This window comes from Lethenteron reissneri, chromosome 23 (assembly GCF_015708825.2).
Source record: "Lethenteron reissneri isolate LAM-NWPU_2019-01 chromosome 23, ASM1570882v1, whole genome shotgun sequence".
NCBI lineage: Eukaryota > Metazoa > Chordata > Hyperoartia > Petromyzontiformes > Petromyzontidae > Lethenteron > Lethenteron reissneri.
The window spans coordinates 2420565-2440787 of record NC_083801.1 but is presented as its reverse complement, the minus strand read 5'-3'; the positions used below and the strand labels follow the sequence as shown (position 1 = coordinate 2440787).

Here is a 20223-nt window from a genome sequence, read left to right as displayed (position 1 = left end):
CCCCGCATCTGTGATTAGCACGGTTGGCTGCGTACGGTGCGAAAGAAGCTCTACATGCAAACAAGATTGTCCATGCATCATCTACACCAGAGGTTCTCGGCCGGGTGTCGGCGGACCTCTGGGGGCACGTGGGGTGATTTATACTCGTGTGAAATTATCTCATACATGAGAGTCATTGGTGAACAATCATGTATGAATCTGCCAATATTTAAATAGCTATAATAACATGTAAACTATATGGTAACCTATAACGATATAAAGACCTTTCTACACTCATTGATCCTAAACAATGTGATTTACTAGAGCAGCCAGCGAGTGCGAACAAGTTACGTCATGCATGCAGAGTGTCCGCTGAATTTTTTTATTCGCTTGCAGTTACTAGCTCGTTAGGATACCTCACAAAATGGATAATCGATAAAAATATTTATGTTAATCATGCAAATATTTATTGATCAGAACCATGTTTGCTCAGGCAAGGGGGGGGGGGGGTAACTCGGTTTAAACAAATTTCAACAAGGAGTGTACAGTCGCCAAAACAAAGTTTGAAAACCACTCGGCTACACCATCTCTCCATATATCTGACACAAGATGTTAACTAAAGACCGTAAACGGTGCTGTTTTCTATCGAGCGTGATTGGTAGGGGCTGACTAATGGGCCATTCTCGCCAACAACTCGTCAAATCTGTGGGAATTTGCTAAAGAATGGTGTATGCTGGTAAGTGGATGTCAGAAATCGTCCCTTTCCCAAGCGAAGGTCGTTAATGTGTACCAGTTTCACAACCCTGAACGGCAGATTTTATTTTTAGCTTGGACACAGAAAAAAAAAGCACAAACTTCCGTGAATACTGGGATCTTTTATTTTGCAGCATCAAATACTATATTTTAAAGACTATTTCCACTGTAACAATCAAATTGAACTTGCAAAAAAACATCACAAGTTTGTCTTTATAAAAAAGCATTTGAAACGAATGTAACAGCATGGCAATAAAGCGAGAACAACATTAACGTTATGTGCAGGAAAAGCAAAGTGAATTGAAAAACAATGACTTCTGGCAATTGGCATTAGATTCAAAGAGTATATTCATTGAACAATTAAGCATGTTTAGTTTAATAACTTTGCAACATTTTAGATGTATTTTACTGTACTTCACATAGTGAATGCGAACAATTAGCGCAGTTACAATTTTGCATTTAAGAAGCAAGCACTTTCTGCAGGGCGTTTAACGTTAGATTCCATATGTTAATGTGTTGGTGAGCACTTCCCAGCTCACTCAATGGCCACCAGCCTCCCAGCAGTCACGGCAGGGAGGGCGCGGCGCTGAGCCTTGATCTTCAGCTTCCCGTCGTCTCTCAGGCAGCAGCTCACGCTCTGCGGGTCCACGTCCTTGGGCAGCTGCATCGCTTCGTGGAACTCCTGGTAGCTATGGCTGTAGGCGCCGCTGCCTTCGCGCTTGACCTCGCGACGTCCGGCCACCACCAGCTTGTCTCCAGACACCTTCATGGCCAGCTCCTTTGGGAGAAGCCCTGCACGTCCAGGGTCGCGATAAACCCGTCTCCCTGCTGCGGCTGAGCTTCGATCTGGAACGCGGCACTCACGGCCGGCTGCTGCTGCAGCGCAACTCTGGGGATGCCCGGAGCCCACGAGTGGCTGCTGAGCTGATCGACTCCACGGAAGATTTGCTCCATCCTCTCGATCTCGCTCTTCATGTCTCGCTCCAGCTGCTGGAAGAGGCTCTTGTCGTGGAGGTTCCAGACCGGCCAGCCTGGCCAGACGCTCTTCTCCATCACGTGCATTGGAGGGAAGTACACGTTCATGTCCATGATCGTTTACTTTGAAGGAAGTCTCCGAGCTGTAGAGGATTGCTCTGTCTTCTTGTCCGAGAGTGGTCTGCTCGCACAACTAGGGCAGCAATTATATAGCGCAGGTAATGTGAATAAGCGTAAGCCAGCATTTGCGGGAACATTCTCACTTCAAGGCTTTAGATGAGTCATGTACAGGCACGCCTTAGCGGGAATGAAGTCATTGTTTTTGGTGAATCAGATAGAAGCTTCTCCAGCTTTGGCGTCTCAAAGCATAGAATGCAGGCTGCATGTTCCGTTAACTTAGTAACATCTAACTTTGCAGTTTTCTACATGGTGTGTTTTGTTAGTCAAAAAAATGAGACGAGGAATAATTTGCTAGTTTATATCGAGTGAGCGTCAAGGAGTGAAGACATTAAGGATGAATCCAGATTACCCATAATACACCAACCATTAATATCGTGTAATTTGCATCCGGTTGCAACTATGGCAATGCAGTGCATCTACTCTCATCTGTCATCTTATCCATGGCAGCGGATCCGCGATTATTGCTGTTGTCGTTGGTTTTGGTTTTACGTAATCGTGTTCCCCAACCTCTTGTCCATTCCCTAAGCACATTCGCTTCACATTGTCACAATCCAAGTTCGTGCCACTATCCAGCCCATTACGGGACTGCGAAATTAAAAGATGTGGCATTATCCCGGACAAACTCCACGAGCCTGACTTCATTTTTATATGGCCATGAAAAATATTTTAAAGAATGCTCAGAGTTTTAAAAAAGTTACACTGTTGAACATTATCTGCATTGTTCGAACTCTGAAAGTAACCTATTATCTTCAAAATTGCTTGAATTTATTAGAGTTAGTGTAGTTTTGCTATTCCTGCGTTGAAGGAGCTCAGACGAGTATTTTTACTACATGGTCCATAGTTTGGTTTTGCATGGCCATAATCGTACTGTGGCTTGTCTTTAATTTACCATTTGCATGTATGTTAGTTGAACTTAATTCTAGATTTTAAGTTTTCGTGACTGCAAGGATCCATACTCTTTGGTTCTTTCGGTAAAGTCACGTAGATGAAAATAATGAGAATAAAAATAATACAATGAAAATAACTAAATTAAATCACGGCGTTTCGGAGACAACACAAGCTTCCGTCATCACCGTATGTAGCCAACCGTGTTAATCGGAGGTGTATGGAAAGAACTGGCATAATGACCCCTTTTTTATGAAGGAGATAATGCGCATCGGCCTGTTGACGTTTTGATGAGGTTGATGGTTACACCAATGTCTCCAAGAAGGAATCTCAAAGCCAGGAGGTGTGATGTTTGGGTTTCAAATGTGTTTATTTTGGACGCACGTGTTGTGCCACTGTTCACCAGCGTCATTCCAGATCTGGGTGACATTCTAGGATGGTGACAGCGCGAGGTACATTGTTGATGCCTCCGTTGATCGGTAGGCAGGTGGTTGTTGTTGTTCCTGGAAAGAAAACGTGTCAACTCCTTTGCAGTTTGCGCGATGTCTCTGCGGATATTTGGTGGCAGATTATTCGCCAGAACAGGGAGGCCAGGTGATTAGTGTCGGTTTCAGTGTTCCGGCGGTAACGATGTACATTGTGTTAATTAATTGTGCATCTGGCAGATTGCTGTTAAAAAGTATACTTACTCTCCCCAGACTGCCCTAAGTGCCCCCGGGCACCATCCAAACTTACATCCACGCCTTCTGAGACTGTCCCACCATCAGGACATTCGATGATAAAATAACCGATCTGTACAACGTGATGTGTGGCACCGTGGAACAACGTAGCATTGAATCCTCCCTCCTGGGTCTTAAACCCCAAGGTATCACCAGGCACCAATATACCCTTTTCCAAGCATCTAACATTTCGGTTAAAAAGACCATCATTAGCTCCAGGAATAATATCGGGGCCCCCTCTTTCGCGCTCTGGCACAACTCCCCTAGTCGCCATAGTAGCTTTAGAATACCTGAGTCTTAAACTGAGGAATAGGGAAGGGGAGTCGTCCCATATCTGGGGCCCCCTCATGAATGCCACTCCAGAGACCGTGAGTTTACTCGACGGAACTTGAAATGAGACTGACTCCCCTCCCTCCCGCCCCCTCTTTACCCTTTCCTTCCCCGAAGCAAAGGGGATCTGACGCACCACGTAACACACAACGCTACGGTCCTGCACGTCCCCGTTGGTTGTCTGTCCCAGCCGCCTATCCCGATATGCACCACTCACCTGTCGCGTGGTTGGATCAATACAAAATTATTATTTTAAAAAAATATACACACTAAATTCAAATCCACCAATACTAGACATCTGTGAAAAATGGCTTCATAAGCTCGTCGGATTCCTCCAATCGAAATAAAGATTCTGATTCTGAAAGTGGATTCCCAATCAATGCTCCACATTACCATGTTATTATAACAGATATTACGGTACTGCATGGAATACTACACTATTCTTTTTATGATGCAAATTATATGCGGATGATGTTCCGTTCATAATGGCGCACAAGCACAAATGACAACAAACTCCACATTCGGCCATAACATTGCTTTGCATGTAAAATAAATGTATAATGGGCCCGAAACGTTGCTTATTAGAGTTTGTTCATTCGGTAGAGCCATTGGCTGAAAAGTCTATCATTTTTTTCATTCAAGGCAGTGTTATCTATATATTTGAAATCGCAAATACAGGGAGGAACAATGTTCCACACTGCCCACCAGGGATTATTTAGCTGTCTGTCTGACTGTCTGTCTGTCGTGCATAAATAAATATATAATACACACAGCTCTTTGATTGGTGGAGACCTTACAAACAGCTCTTTGATTGGTGGAGACATACTGCCGGGTACGGAGAGGAGAGGTGCCTAAGGGAGGAGGGTCAGGGGAGGGGCCTAAGGAAGGGGGGAGTCAGGAGAGGGGCCTGAGGGAGGGGGGGGGTCAGGGAGGGGCCTAAGGATATGGGGGGGGGTGCTCAGGGGAGGGGCCTAACAGAAGGGGGGTCAGGGGAGGGGCCTAAGGGAAGGGGGGTCAGGGGAGGGGCCTGAGGATATGGGGGGGGGGGGGTGCTCAGGGGAGGGGCCTAAGGGAAAGGGGGTCAGGGGAGGGGCCTAAGGGGGGAGGGGCCTAAGGGAGGGGGGGGCGATAGTTAAGGGGGCTGTCTGCCTGGCTACCTAAAGTCAAGTTATCTATATTCTTAGGTTTTTTCGGTAAAGTCACGTAGGTAAAAACATTCAAAAGTAAAATAAAATAAAAATCACGACGTTTCGGAGGCAACACAAGCTTCCGTCTTCAGGTGGTACCGTCACAGCCACGACGGCTGTATCAAGTAAATGAGAGATTTTAGGAGCTACCACTCCGTTTATATAATGGTCGGAGAAGGTGGGGGTGCAAGGGCCGCATACTTTTTATTAATATGGTAAGGTGAGGCTTAAGACAAAAAAATCATTGGAAAGATGTGATTAACCATGCAAAAAAGATTTAACTACACTTATTTGCCAATCTTATTTGACAGACAACCATCACAGTTGTACCATGCTTAGTGGTGGTCTCCCTGTTACAGGTTGAGTCACAAACCGCACCTCTCCATAACAAAGGCTCAGCCTTTGCTACAACTCGGTGGGCTCAGCCTTTGTTATGCAGTCTATTCTTAGTCTTAAGCCTCACCTTACCATATTAATAAAAAGTATGCGGCCCTTGCACCCCCACCTTCTCCGACCATTATATAAACGGAGTGCTAGCTCCTACAATCTCTCATTTACTTGATACAGCCGTCGTGGATGTGACGGTACCACCTGAAGACGGAAGCTTGTGTTGCCTCCGAAACGTCGTGATTTTTATTTTATTTTACTTTTAATGTTTTTACCTACGTGACTTTACCGAAAAAACCTAAGAATATGAATCATTGCAGTCACCAAAGCTTCAAATCTAGAGTCAAGTTATCTTTTATACATACAGATAGGAACAACAGGTTCCACACTGCCGACCAGGGATTATTTGTCTGTCGTGCACGAATGCGCTGTCCAACCAAGTTCCTACCTGCCCACTCCGAAGGAACGTGTTAAATTAACCGTGTTATTCTTCGATACGGTTTTGGTTATCCTCACCTTTTTGGTGCCCCGATTGTCTTCTGAACTTCTTCTGCCATTTCAACTAATCGTCACGTTCATTTGTTACACGGCAAATCCCGTGTAGCCAGTTACTCAGCTACTTTTGTTGGCAACAGCCCAAAGCCACTAACAACAGAGTTATTGTTGGGGTGGAGAGAAGCACAGCCAGCAGCCAGCCAGGAAATTCGAGACAGAATATTTTAATAGCAGCGTGACTTACACTGCTACAGCAGCATTGCTGTGCTGTAACCGATTTCCATTCTCTCTGTCGCAACATTCAAGGGCAACTAATGTATTAGTGCTACGCTTGGCCACACGATTTGAGAAACAACTCTTCGCGGTAGGATTTGTTAACAGTTGAAGGACGATAGAAGTGAAATGGGCTTTGTGGTAACATTTCACGTAAATCATTGCAACCCCGGCCCCAATTCTGAGTTGCGAGTGACTCGGCAGGACGACCACACAGGCAGGGCCGACGGCGTGAGCCTGGCACCTTGGGAGTTGTCATGGACAGGGAGCAATGAGGCCGCGCTACCGGTTGTCTTAGTTTTGGGGAATTCTGTCTCAAGATCTCTGATCCACAGCAACGATGAAACAAACACAATACAGACAAAAAGAACAGTGCAACTGTTGTATGAAATTGAAAGGCATTTTATTATATTAAAAACATTCGTCAAAAACGATTGCCAAAAACAGTATAGTATTGTCAATAATAAGTTAGATTCAGTTAGAAATGTATACTATGTGAAAAATATCAATGTATAGCGATGAAAAATACGTGAACATAACATTCAGCATTATATTGCAATATATGAACGTGTAATGGAAAATTAAAACGATGCAATACAATTTGACAATCATGTACAGCGATACACTTACTCCAATGGAGTTGAATGTGAACGCTGAAACACGTAAATATTAGTGAACATATCGTGAATAGAAACTGACTTAACAAAATATCCATGTAAGTAAAACATCCATGAAGCAGGCTGCTGGGATGGATGCTCCAGGCGCCACTCTACGCCTGAGTGGAGCCAGTGGACTGAGAGGCCGTGCCAGGAGTCGATGTCGCTGGCTGCTCAATGGCCACCACCCTCTCGGCCGCTGCAGGGAGGGCGCGGCGCTGAGCCTTGACCTTCAGCTTCCCGTCTTGGGTCAAGCAGCAGCTCACGCTCTGCGGGTCCACGTCCCTGGGCAGCTGCGTCTCCCTGTGGAACTCCTGGAAGCTGTGGCTGTAGCTGCCGCTGCTGACTTCTCCGCTCTTCACCTCGCGCCGTCCAGCCACCACCAGCTTGTCTCCAGACACCTTCACGGCCAGGTCCTGTGGGGAGAAGTCCTGCACGTCCAGGGACGCGACGAACCCGTCTCCCTGTTCCTGTGGATCTTCAATCTGGAACCCACTGCTCACGGCCGGCTGCTGCAGCAGTGCGTCTCTGAGGCTGCCCGGAGCCCACGTGTGGCTGCTGAGCTGATCGACTCCACGGAAGATTCTCTCCATCCTCTCGATCTCGCTCCTCATGTCTCGCTGCAGCTGCTGGAAGAGACTTTCGCCGCGGGGGTTCCAGACCGGCCAGCATGGCCAGACGCTCCTCTCCATCACGTGCATCGCAGGGAAGTAAACACTCAGGGCCATGCTTGTTTGTTGATGTGCTTCACAGTGAGGCTCGCTTGACTCGCGTGAGCTGTGTGCGCTGCTCCCTCCTTCGATGATGCTCTGCCAGTGCAGCTACAGGAGCTGCTTTTATAGCCCTGGCCGTGCTGACGTGCAGATGCCAGGGGAAGCTAGAAGCGTCCAGAATGACGCAGCTGCTCCCAGGGGCTTCCCTCATCGGCACAGAATCAAGAGCGTGACTCGTGTCTCAGGCTGCAGTCTTTAAGCAGTTTACTGCCATGGAATTCACTCTGCATTGATAATTCACTCTGCACTGATAATTCACTCTGTACTGAAAATTCACTCTGCACTGATAATTCACTATGTAACACGATATTTGTTCCTGGGTAGTAAGTGTTATTTTCTAATTGCTTATGTCTCAAAAGTATAGAAAATGGCTATTATTCACCACAAACTTTCCTTTTGTGACCAGGACTTTACGTGAAGGAATAACTCAAATGCACACGTTTTCTCATTGAAAATAGGTAAATTTCTAAATATCAATGTCCTGGTCAAAATTGCAAAGTTTGTGGGGAATAATAGCAATTTTCTATACTTTTGAGGGATAAGCAAATAGGAAGTAACACTTACGACCCAGGAACAAACTAAAGAATTTCGTCACACAGTGATATAATGAATGTAAAACAGATTGATGTGCTATTCTATATTGAATTGAAATTACTACACTTTGAATGGTGAAACAAACCGACACTTACATTCTCGCTTACACAGCACAATGACATCATCAGCCTTATCAGGAAAGACTGAGGCACACAGTGAGATGAGCAAAGCCAACGAATGTCTTACTTTAAACTTTATTAATGCAAACTATGAATTCTGCACAATGTTATTTTTAAAATTTACGTAATGCTAAAGTTGACAGCATGAACTGAATGCTATTGTAGTGAACTTGTCGCAGAATGCATCCTGAGACATGAGTCACTGATATTTTCTGCGGATGAGGGAAGCCCCTGGGAGCAGCTGCGTCATTCTGGACGCTTCTGGCTCCCCCTGGCATCTGCTCGTCAGCACTGCCAGGGCTATAAAAGCAGCTCCTGTAGCTGCACTGACAGAACATCGGTAGAGGAGGGAGCAGCGGTCACAGCAGAAGCGAGCCTCACTGCGAAGCACATCAACAAGCATGGCCCAGAGTGTTTACTTCCCTGCGATGCACGTGATGGAGAGGAGCGTCTGGCCAGGCTGGCCGTTCTGGAACCCCCGCGGTGAAAGTCTCTTCCAGCAGCTGCAGCGAGACATGAGGAGCGAGATCGAGAGGATGGAGAGAATCTTCCGTGGAGTCGATCAGCTCAGCAGCCACACGTGGGCTCCGGGCAGCCTCGGAGACGCACTGCTGCAGCAGCCGGCCGTGAGCAGTGGGTTCCAGATTGAAGATCCACAGGAGCAGGGAGACGGGTTTGTCGCGTCCCTGGACGTGCAGGACTTCTCCCCACAGGACCTGGCCGTGAAGGTGTCTGGAAACAAGCTGGTGGTGGCTGGACGGCGCGATGTGAAGAGCGGAGAAGTCAGCAGCGGCAGCTACAGCCACAGCTGCCAGGAGTTCCACAGGGAGACGCAGCTGCCCAGGGACGTGGACCCTCAGAGCGTGAGCTGCTGCTTGACCCAAGACGGGAAGCTGAAGGTCAAGGCTCAGCGCCGCGCCCTCCCTGCAGCGGCCGAGAGGGTGGTGGCCATTGAGCAGCCAGCGACATCGACTCCTGGCACGGCCTCTCAGTCCACTGGCTCCACTCACGCGTAGAATGGCGCCTGGAGCATCCATTCCAGTATTCTGCTTCATGGATGTTTTACTTACATGGATATTTTGTTAAATCGGTTTCTATTCACGATATGTTCACTAATATTTACGTTTTCAGCGTTCACATTCAAATCCATTGGAGTAAGTATATCGCTGTTCATGATTGTCAAATTGTGTTGCATCGTTTTAATATCCCATTACACGTTCATATATTGCAATAAGATAATGCTGAATGTTATCTTAAAGTATTTTTCATCGTTATACATTGCTATTTTTCACATAGTATACATTTCTAACTGAATCTAAATTTGTATTGACAATACTGTACTGTTCTTGGCAATGGTATTTGACGAATGTTTTTATATATATAATAAAATGCCTTTCAATTTCATGCAACAGTTGCACTGTTCTTTTTGTCTGCATTGTGTTTGTTTCATCGTTACTGTGGATCAGAGTTCTGGACACAGAATTCCCCAAAACTAAGACAACCGGTAACGCCGCCTCATTGCTCTGTGATGCCACCGCCACGAAGCCATTTGGCAGGCGCCCCATCTGCGACCTCGCCACCACCAAGCGACGGAGCCAACCCCTCGTCCCCCTCACCTCACCTCACATGAACACACCCGCACGCATTCCCCCCCCCCCCCCCCCCATAGAGCTGGAATGGAAGGTCACCTGATCGACCGGTTTTTATCCGAGAAATCCTTATCGGGATTAACTCTCACGGTTTCCAGCGATCAGGGAATTGGACGACCTCCCCCGACGCTACCTTGCACCGCGGCGCTGCAACTGGCCTTAAGATGGTATGGCTGCGGCGAAGGGCATTCGGCCACCACGGTTGAAACGCATCCCTCACACACACCTGCCAAGTCACTCCGCACTCAGAATTGGGGCCGGGGTTGCAATGATCTACGTGAAATGTTACCACAAATGCCATTTCAGTTATATCGTCCTTCAACTGTTAACAAATCATACTGTTGTAATGCGAGCGTAAATGGGGTTGCTGCTGGACTCTGGCCCAATCACACGACCCTTGGTATTGGGGGCGGAGCCCGGTATGGGGGGCGTGTGAGAGGGGCCGCCGTTCACCTCGGCTCCAATGGGAAGCGAGGTGAATGGAGGTGGAGCCAGCAGGGCAGTATGGGAAGGCCGGAGCTGACGATCCGGATGGGAGGAGTCAGGGTCACGTGGGAGAGAGGTTATAGAGGGGAGCCCAGAAGAGATCGAGGCCAGTTGATGGAGTGAAGAAGCGGGACCACGTTGGGTGGCCGCCGTGCCATCAGAAAAGTGACTTTACCGAAAGAACCAAGAAGATGAATCCCTGAGGTCACGAAAGCTTTAAATCGAAAAATAACTCTGTTATTTATGGCTTTGGGCTGTTGCCAACAAAAGTAGCTGGGCAACAGGCTACACGGATTTGCCGTGTAACAAATTAACGTGACGATTAGTTGAAATGGTAGAAGATGTTCAGAAGACAATCGGGGCACCAAAAAGGTGGGAATTACCAAAACAGTATCGAGGAATGACACGGTTTATTTAAAATAGCACGTTCAATTAATGCGCCTTTTAATGTCATGTTTTTGGAAAACTTTTTTTATCTTAGAGAATATTAAAACAACCTTAAGACATTAAACTAGTACAATGAAAAAAATTACGCTTTATTTTAAAATTAGCAAAATAAAGAAACGATCTAATTATTATACTGTTATAGTTTATCTTTCTGAATACACATTTAATGAAAATGTCATTAAGTAAATGGATGTTTTTGAAGGTGATTTCGTGTAAATGCTTTCCAAAGCTACTTTTGCAGCCGTCACCATCTCCAGCCAAGATTTCTCCACTTCTGTACGAAGCCATCAACATCTCTTGCGGATTTGCAATGCAAAAATCGTCTGGCTCATGCCCACAGGTTGATTTATTTGCTACATCTTCGCAGTGGACGCTCTGTCGGTTGCGTTCCCTCCTTTAGCTCCCATTCCCACGTTTGTCTCGACCACCGGCCGTCATCCCTTCAAGTTGTGTGTCCTGCCTCACCCCACCTTTCGAAACTAAAATGATGCCTTTAATTTGCATATGATATCCAATTGACGTGTCCTGCTTCCAGTCTCAGTTAAATTCCTTGCATGTGCATGTCTACGCTTCCTTGTGCACTTCTCAACATTGGCTCCATTGTCTTCGTCAATGGCCATGTTTGTGGTGAGTCTGTTATTGCAGGTCATGTCCACTGATTAACGAGAATTCTGCTTAAGGCATAATGCTTTCTTACGTTTCATTATTATGTTCAGATTGCAATCAACACTTTGCTCTGCCCTGATACGTCTCTGAATCATTTTCATCCCTCTCCCCCTTCAACAACCGCCCTACGTGTAAATGCACTTCTGTGTTTTCAATCTGTGTCCCTGCTCTTTTTGCGTTCAGTTTGTTATTCCCCCGCACCTCCAATAAGCATGGTTGGCTGCGTACGGTGCGAAAGAAGTTCACCATGTAAACATACACTGCGTTGAAACATGACCCTACTGCATATTCACACTGGAGACACAGGAGGGTGTTGCTATTAGATTTCCAACTTTTAATCGTAGACCAAACCTGGATAGATTTCTCAGTTAGCACTCGGTCTATAATTATCAGAACTACACAGTAAACGACAATAACAATCAACACAATAAGGGTGCTATATCTCAGTATAAATACCTACAACCTGAACACAGATGGTAATTCCCGGACAGGTGACAACTCTCGCCCTGCCCATGCAAACATACACAACATCCTGACCATGAATCGGCTATGCGGCTGATTAAATGTCAAGCATTGGAGATTTTATTCTGATCCAATTCTGTTCGTTTTGATTGATTTTGGCGCAGTTTAAAACATATTTTTATATCAGTATTTACTTAACTGCACTCATGTTAATTCTGCTGTACTCAGCTCGCCATTCCTTTAAAAATAATTAAAAATTCTGATTAATAATTAAACATCCTCGGTTGTGCGTCCTGAGGTTCAGTATACAAACTGGACTTAGAACATTTGGTTTTATGCAACAAAAACTTTATTTCAAAATGTCTTTTTTTAAAATGTACGGACAAAAGTCACAAATCAAACGTTCTATATTATATTGAATGTGTACTGCATACAATGTTAATAGTAAGTGCTCAAAGTAGGAACGTACATGTACAACTAAATAACGAAATTCGAGTGTAAACAATAAATTGCTTAAAATATTGTACATATTGTTGCCCCATGAAATAAAACATTCTTAATTTAATGAGTCGCATTCAAAATAACGTCCAGTAAGATGTTAAAATTACTGTTAAGATACGACACATGACATGCCTTTTAACATTCTTATGATGACTTAAAATACAAAATTCATGACACTGTATCAAACTGAATTCCAGCACGAATACTGTTTAAATAGTCAGACACGGGAATGGATGCTCCAGGCGCCACTCTACGCATGAGTGGAGCCAGTGGACTGAGAGGCCGTGCCAGGAGTCGATGTCGCTGGCTGCTCAATGGCCACCACCCTCTCGGCCGCTGCAGGGAGGGCGCGGCGCTCAGCCTTGACCTTCAGCTTCCCGTCTTGGGTCAAGCAGCAGCTCACGCTCTGCGGGTCCACGTCCCTGGGCAGCTGCGTCTCCCTGTGGAACTCCTGGCAGCTGTGGCTGTAGCTGCCGCTGCTGACTTCTCCGCTCTTCACCTCGCGCCGTCCAGCCACCACCAGCTTGTCTCCAGACACCTTCACGGCCAGGTCCTGTGGGGAGAAGTCCTGCACGTCCAGGGACGCGACGAACCCGTCTCCCTGCTCCTGTGGATCTTCAATCTGGAACCCACTGCTCACGGCCGGCTGCTGCAGCAGTGCGTCTCCGAGGCTGCCCGGAGCCCACGTGTGGCTGCTGAGATGATCGACTCCACGGAAGATTCTCTCCATCCTCTCGATCTCGCTCCTCATTTCTCGCTGCAGCTGATGTAAGAGACTTTCACCGCGGGGGTTCCAGACCGGCCAGCCTGGCCAGACGCTCCTCTCCACCACGTGAATCGCAGGGAAGTAAACACTCAGGGCCATGCTTGTTAGTTGATGTGTTTCACAGTGAGGCTCGCTTGAGCTATGAGCGCTGCTTCCTCCTCCGCCGATGTTCTGCCAGTGCAGCTACAGGAGCTGCTTTTATAGCCCTGGCAGTGCTGACGGGCAGATGCCAGGGGGAGCCAGAAGCGTCCAGAATGACGCAGTTGCTCCCAGGGGCTTCCCTCATCCACAGAAAATATGAGTGACTCGTGTCTCAGGTTGCAGTCTGCGACAAGTTCGCTACAATAGCATCCAGATCACGCTGTCAACTTTAGCATTACGTATATTTTAAAAATAACATTGTACAGAATTTATAGTTTGCATTAATAAAGTTAAAGTAAGACATTCGTTGGCTTTGCTCATCTCACTGTGTGCCTCAGTCTTTCCTGACAAGGCAGATGATGTCATTGTGCTGTGTAAGCGAGCATGTAAGTGTCGGTTTGTATCACCCTTCAAAGTGTAGTAATTTAAAGTAAATATAGAAGAGCACATTACTCTCTTTTACATTCATTATATCACTGTGTAACGAAAACATGTGTTTTTTTTCCTGGGTAGTAAGTGTTTCTTCCTAATTGCTTATTCCTCAAAAGTATAGAAAATGACTATTATTCCCCACAAACTTTGCAATACTGTGATAATGCACTGTTTTTGAGTTGTACGCCTTTTGGTGTCATCTGGTCCAACACCAATGGAGTCTAGGCTCTAAAGAAAGCTGTCTCGGGTGTGGACCAATCAACTTCAAGACATTGCATATAATTATCATCATCAGAGTTGTTTCTTTTTGTTTGCATTTTGACTACTTGTGTTGTGGTTATTGCAAACATGATGCCTTGTATAAAGGTGTCAGTTTTGTACCAGTTTAAAGGGTAAGACCTACTATATTTTGCCACTGGTAAAGGAGGTCTCAGTGTAAAAAGTGTAGTATTGGAAGCGCAGCAGCTCCTCCAACCTCGTCTCCCATCGTTGCCTTGTAGGAATGCAGTACATACTACTGATGTTATAATAAATTATTTTAGTAATTAAATAAGGTTTAATAATCTTATTTCATAATAATGTATGAATTATTATTATGAGTGCTATTGTAGAGGTGTAATTGTGTAGATGTATCGGCACGGATGGCTAACAAACACAAGGGGCATGGTTAGGGCCGTACACAGAGGAGGTGCTCACACCGACGTCCGCACCTGCATCCCCCACGGGCCCCTCCCAGGGTCCGAGTGCTATAAAAGGTGGTGAGCCGGAGGGCTCGAGGTCGAGTATTAGCTTCAACCAGTGAAGAGTGAAGACCAGCTAGAATAGGCCCCGGAGCTCCCCTGGCTCGCTGTCCTTGTCAGGGCCGACCAGCGCAAGCCGGTGGCGTGGCCCCGAGAGCCCAGACTGACGTTCTTATAAGAGCCGGTCTGGAGACTCAGGGTGCCGGGATCCCAGCTTGACCAGGGCTGGGATAGGTAGCCTCCCCTAGCTCCGTAGTGGAGGACTCGGGCGTAGGTTAGCGGGGTTAGACGTTGTGTCTCCCTGTTAGACGAGTGAAGGGGACGATACCCCTTCAAGTGCTGGGTGTACCCGTTACTGTACACAAGTTGGTATTAATAAATAAGTGTGCCTCCGACCCCGTCGTCCAAGCCTCTTGCAACTTACTACATCTGGGGTCAGAAGTGATCGTGAAACAATGGACACACGAAGGACGACACGTACCAGGGAGTCGGAGATGGAGGACACCTCGGGCCGACTCGGCACCAGAGATGGCCGAGGTCGGATCCGAGCAGCCGGGGCCGAGTACACCCGCGCCGCTACGACAGGAAGGGTGGGATATGTCGGCCGAGGGACTTCGGCTGGCTCACTCCCGCCTGGCGGAGCTGCTCTACGCTGCAGCCACCACGTTGGAGGAGATCACGCGGCTGGGGGCTGGAGGGGCTGCACGGGACGACGATGGCATACCGACGCGCGGCGCCGTTTCACGCCACCCCGACGCGGCTCGCAGTCAAATTTCCCGCCATCGCTACAGTGGGTGCAGAGGGCGGGGCCGGCCCGCGTCAGGTGACCGCCGAGGGCCAAGCACAAGCCGTGACATCATCAACACCGGCCAGCGTGTCGACAACGGAGCGACCGGCGATGCCATATGCGCAGCCCGCCCACACTGTACAGAGCGCCGGGAACGACGGAGCGCGATCCGCAGCCACGGACGTCGCGTTACAGCAGCGACTGCTCCCTCTCAAAGAATTCATGGGCACGGACGGGGACTGGGGCGGATTCAAGAGACGGTTCATCGCTCATCAGGACATGGCGAACTGGACGGACGCCGAAGAACTACGTGCGCTGCCGGCGATGCTGGACAACGACGCCCTGGCTACCCTCACCTCGGCGCCTAAGGAAAAGCACGCCACACTGCACTTGGCGCTGCAGCTGCTGTCCGCTGTCTACGGCCCGCCTTCGGACTGCAGGCAGCTGTTCCACGATCGTCATCGGGGCGCCAACGAATCGCCCCTGGCTTTCCGGACGGCTCTCCTGGCCCTGGCGAAGGCAGCTTTTCCGCGGATGGACAAGGAGGGAGTGGACGCTATGGTGGCAGAAAAGCTGTTGCTACTCGCGGATGAGCTGGACGTCGCCATCTTGGCTCAAGACAACACAGAGATGTCTTCCTTGCTGGTCGCGCGCCACATCCACGGGGGATTGCGGTCCCTGCGTCGCAAGGCCACCAAGGGGGTGGCCGGCCATGCCATGGCGGCTCCCGCCCTCCCATCGGAGGAGGTCTGCGGGGTGGAGCGGCGGGGGGAATGGAGATCTGCAGGAACACAGGCTCGGAACGGACCGAGCCGCCAGGAGCAGCCCAGGCCATCCGGGGCGCTCACACGCTGCTACAACTGTGGCCTTCAAGGCCACGTGGCTTCAGGATGCCGGGCTCCTCGTCAGCGTGGGGCGACACCTCATCAGGACGCCGCGCCGCCCCCACCCAAGCTCCAGCAGAGAAATACGGCGAGTTGTGGCATCTCACACGTTAGGCCCGTGCACACATCTGTCACACACTCACTCGCTGAAACATACACGGCTCGAAATTCGCCGGGCGTTGCGTCAGATTGTTCTGAAATGCGGCGAGCGCTCCAACCGGGCCAGTGGTCGGAGCTCGCCCATCGTGTCGTTGCAGCGTCGGCGGGGTCGTCTGTCGTGGTCGGTCACATAGATGGGGTTGAGGTGCGGATTTTAATTGACACGGGAGCATCGGCGACCATTATATCTGATTTGATTTATAACATCCTTCCCGTTCAAAGCCGTCCTTTGCTCCCCGTTGACGTGCCATGCTATGCTGCTAATGGGGGCTCGCTGGGCATCATTGGGCAGATCCGCGCCAAAATTTGCATTGGGGACATTAAATTATCCGGGCCTGTATTGGTTTCCTCCGCGCTGGCGGTTCCGTGCCTGTTGGGGACGGATTTCTTGGCCAAAATGCCTATCCGTATATTGATCGACCAGGGGTGCATCGAACTCCCGTCGGGCCGACGTGTAACATTTTTGTCTTCCCCCGCCACGGAGCGTCGGGCATTTGCGACCGTGCAGGCGCTCGTGGCGAGAACTGTACTCGTACCCCCGGGAGCTCAGATGCTCATCCCTCTTAGGTTACGTCGGCCATTTGCTGAGGGGGTTGCGGATCGGGGGGTCTTGTTGGGACCATCTCGATGGACCCGATTTGATAGCGGCTCAGACCATGGTGAAAGGGGATGGGGACCCCTTCATTGCAGTCCTTAATGTGGGATCGCGAACGGCCGTGGTTCCTCAAGGGACCGTGCTTGCACACGCAACGCCGGCACCCTATGAGGAACCTCTCGTGGGTCAGGTGAGCACCGATTCTCCGTCGCGACCACATTCGGACTGTGATGACGGATGGCTGGATGCGCTTTGCGCGGGATCAGTGGACCTGTCCGACTCACAGCGTGAGAGGCTGCGAGTTCTGAAAGAGTTTGCCGACGTTTTTAGTCGACACAAATTTGATATTGGTCGTACTAAATTGCTGCGACACCACATTGACATGGGTGACAGCGCGCCAATCCGCCAAAATCCCTTTCGGTTGAGTCCCGCCGAAAAGGATCATGTCAAATCGGCCGTTGAGAACATGCTAGCCGCCGATATCATATCCCCTTCCAACAGCCCGTGGGGCGCACCGATCGTTTTGGTGAAAAAACACGACGGCTCACTGCGGTTTTGTGTCGACTTTCGGCGGTTGAACAAAATTTCAGTAGCCGACGCGTACCCGCTTCCTCGAATGGATGAGTCGCTTGATGCCTTGGCGGGGGCGCGATTCTTTTCCACCCTGGATTTACTTTCTGGATTCTGGCAGCTTCCTCTGGATGACGAATTTAAACCTAAGACTGCTTTCCGTACACCGCACGGCCTTTTCCAATTTAACCGCTTGCCGATGGGCTTACATTCTGCGCCGGCAACTTTTCAGCGGTTAATGGAACTGGTCTTGGCGGGCTTGCAATGGGATTCGTGCTTAATTTACTTGGACGATGTCATCGTCTTTAGCAAAACATTCGATGAACACCTCCAGAGGTTGCGTGCTGTTTTTCTCAAAATGCGGGATGCCAATTTGAAATTTAAACAGCAGAAGTGCCATTTGCTCCGCGAATCGGTGCGGTATTTGGGTCATATTGTTGGTCGCTCGGGGATATCCACAGATCCCGCCAAAACGGAATGCGTCAGCTCCTGGCCGACTCCCACCTCGGTGGGGGAGGTCAGGAGTTTCATTGGGTTCGCGTCGTACTACCGACGATTTGTGGCTGACTTCGCTACGATCGCGAAACCCTTGCATGCCTTGACGTCCAAAAGAGTCAGGTTTCGTTGGGGGCCGGAGGAGGAGGCTGCTTTTCGCTCCCTCCGGGATGCCCTGGTGGGGGCTCCGCCGTTGAATTATCCCGATTTCTCACAACCCTTCTTGCTCGATACAGACGCAAGTAACACGGGCATTGGGGGCGTGCTGTCCCAGCTCATTGGTGGCGTAGAGCATGTGGTGGCTTATGGTTGTCGGGTGTTGTCTCCGGCGGAACAACGGTACTGCGTTACCCATCGTGAACTATTGGCGATCGTTTATTTCATTCAGCAGTACCGCCCGTATCTGTACGGTCGACGTTTCACCGTCCGTACAGATCATGCGGCGCTGCAGTACGCCCTGCGGATTCAACAACCATCGGGACAGTTGTCTCGATGGTTGGAGATTCTCCAAGACTACGACTTTGTCACCACATATCGTAGGGGCGTCTGCCACACGAACGCTGACGCTCTGTCGCGGTTGCCGCCCACTTCGGAGTGCGCTTGCCTCTCGGGTTCGGGGCGTTGTAGGCCCCCGAACGTGACCACGGATTCGGTCCTTGTGGCCGCCGCCGATGCGCCTTCAACTTCGGGTCCTATCGAGCAAGAAGGGAGGGATTCCTTGCTGGGGTTGTCCGTTGCGGAGTGGGGACGCCTCCAAATGGAGGACACCTCCCTCCTCGCTCTGCGCCGTCGCATCGGGGGGGTTGGTCAGGGAGCGGCGAATGTTGACTCGTGGGGGTTGTTCCAGGGGCTTTTAATGCACTGGGACGGGAAATCCCGCCGCCAACGGCTGGTGGTGCCTGCAGCATTGAGGGGTAAAGTGGTGTGGGCTGCGCATGAGCGGCTCCTGCACTTGGGGATTCACAAGACCCTTGCCATGCTCCAGCTCGATTTCTTCTGTTCGGGCATGGCAAAGGACGTGGGGGATATCCTGGGGTCATGCACTCAATGCGCGCAGCGGAAGCCACCAGCGAGGGGGTCCAACCCTCCGCTGCAGTCCATAAAGGTTTCCCGGATTAACGAGCTCGTTGCTCTAGATATTCTCGGGCCATTTCCCGCTACACCCAGGGGAAATAGGTACTTATTGACAGGGGTCGAATACTTCACGAGATGGCCCATGGCTTGGCCCCTGGCCAACCAGTCGGCAGCAGCTGTCGCGGAGGCCTTTGTCCAGGGCTACGTCCTCGACAAGGGTGCTCTGGAATGGCTGCTGACTGACCAGGGTCAACATTTTTCAGGGAAACTCCTCCGCGAGGTGTGCGACCTCTTGGGTATGGAGAAAATTCGGACCTCCCCATATCACCCACAAACTGAGGGGATGGTGGAATGGCTGCATCGGACTATCACGTCCATGCTGTCCCAGCAGGTATCGGAATCCCAGACAGATTGGGACCTTCGCATTGCGGGTGTGTTGCAAGCCTACAGGATGGCTCCCCATGCGGCCACCGGATTTTCACCTTCCTTCTTAATGTATGGCCGCGAGGCTAACCCGCCTGTGACGACACAGCTGAAGCTCTCGGCGCCTCAGGCGATGTCTAAATTGTCCGACCACGTTAAATTTAACATCGGGAAATTAACAGAGGCACGGGAAGCGGCCGTGCAAAATTCTGAACTCCGCCAAAAGGCGAACGAGAGGCTTAGGCTGGGGCGGGTACATGTGTTCCAATGGAAACCGGGGGACAGGGCATGGTTGCACTGTTCCCAGGTGCCACTGGCGACCTCATCGAAGCTGGTGCGGCCGTGGCGGGGGCCCGTGGAGGTCATACAGGTCTTTCGGCCGCAATGTGTACGTGTCAAGTGGGGGAAACGTCGGTGGTACGTGCACCCCTCCAGGTTGAAACCGTTCATTGCGCCGCCCCAGGGTTCTCACACACACACGCATGGCCAAACGTGTGAGGGGTCCGCCAACTCCCCGGCTTCGCTGCTTCCGCCTAACCTGACACCGACTGTTCCATCTCCAGGTGCACCAGGAGTGACGGGTCCACGACCGCCAACCCCTCCCGGGGGGGTCGGGGGTCACTCAGCAGCGAAGCCGGACA

The 20223-nt window shown here is 49.7% G+C and overlaps 3 protein-coding genes and 1 pseudogene across 3 annotated transcripts; 1 reads left to right on the top strand and 3 right to left on the bottom strand.

The window, feature by feature from the left end:
• Positions 1-968: 968 nt before the first annotated feature.
• Positions 969-1902, bottom strand: LOC133345748 (heat shock protein 30-like; annotated as a pseudogene).
• A 4695-nt stretch (positions 1903-6597) lies between these two features.
• On the bottom strand, positions 6598-7614 carry LOC133345747 (heat shock protein beta-11-like). The gene has a single exon (XM_061556716.1). It carries the CDS (start codon positions 7545-7547, stop codon positions 6933-6935), a length of 615 nt encoding a protein of 204 aa, XP_061412700.1. The 5' UTR covers positions 7548-7614; the 3' UTR covers positions 6598-6932.
• A 1056-nt stretch (positions 7615-8670) lies between these two features.
• Positions 8671-9697, top strand: LOC133345746 (heat shock protein beta-11-like). Its single transcript, XM_061556715.1, has one exon. The coding sequence runs from the start codon at positions 8707-8709 to the stop codon at positions 9319-9321; it is 615 nt and encodes a 204-aa protein (XP_061412699.1). The 5' UTR covers positions 8671-8706; the 3' UTR covers positions 9322-9697.
• A 2671-nt stretch (positions 9698-12368) lies between these two features.
• Positions 12369-13442, bottom strand: LOC133345745 (heat shock protein beta-11-like). The gene has a single exon (XM_061556714.1). The coding sequence runs from the start codon at positions 13379-13381 to the stop codon at positions 12767-12769; it is 615 nt and encodes a 204-aa protein (XP_061412698.1). The 5' UTR covers positions 13382-13442; the 3' UTR covers positions 12369-12766.
• Between the last annotated feature and the right edge of the window lie 6781 nt (positions 13443-20223).

Excerpts from the sequence above, each read along its gene's own strand:
- LOC133345747 (XM_061556716.1), bottom strand. The coding sequence starts at position 7,547 with ATGGCCCTGAGTGTTTACTTCCCTGCGATGCACGTGATGGAGAGGAGC.
- LOC133345746 (XM_061556715.1), top strand. The coding sequence starts at position 8,707 with ATGGCCCAGAGTGTTTACTTCCCTGCGATGCACGTGATGGAGAGGAGC.
- LOC133345745 (XM_061556714.1), bottom strand. The coding sequence starts at position 13,381 with ATGGCCCTGAGTGTTTACTTCCCTGCGATTCACGTGGTGGAGAGGAGC.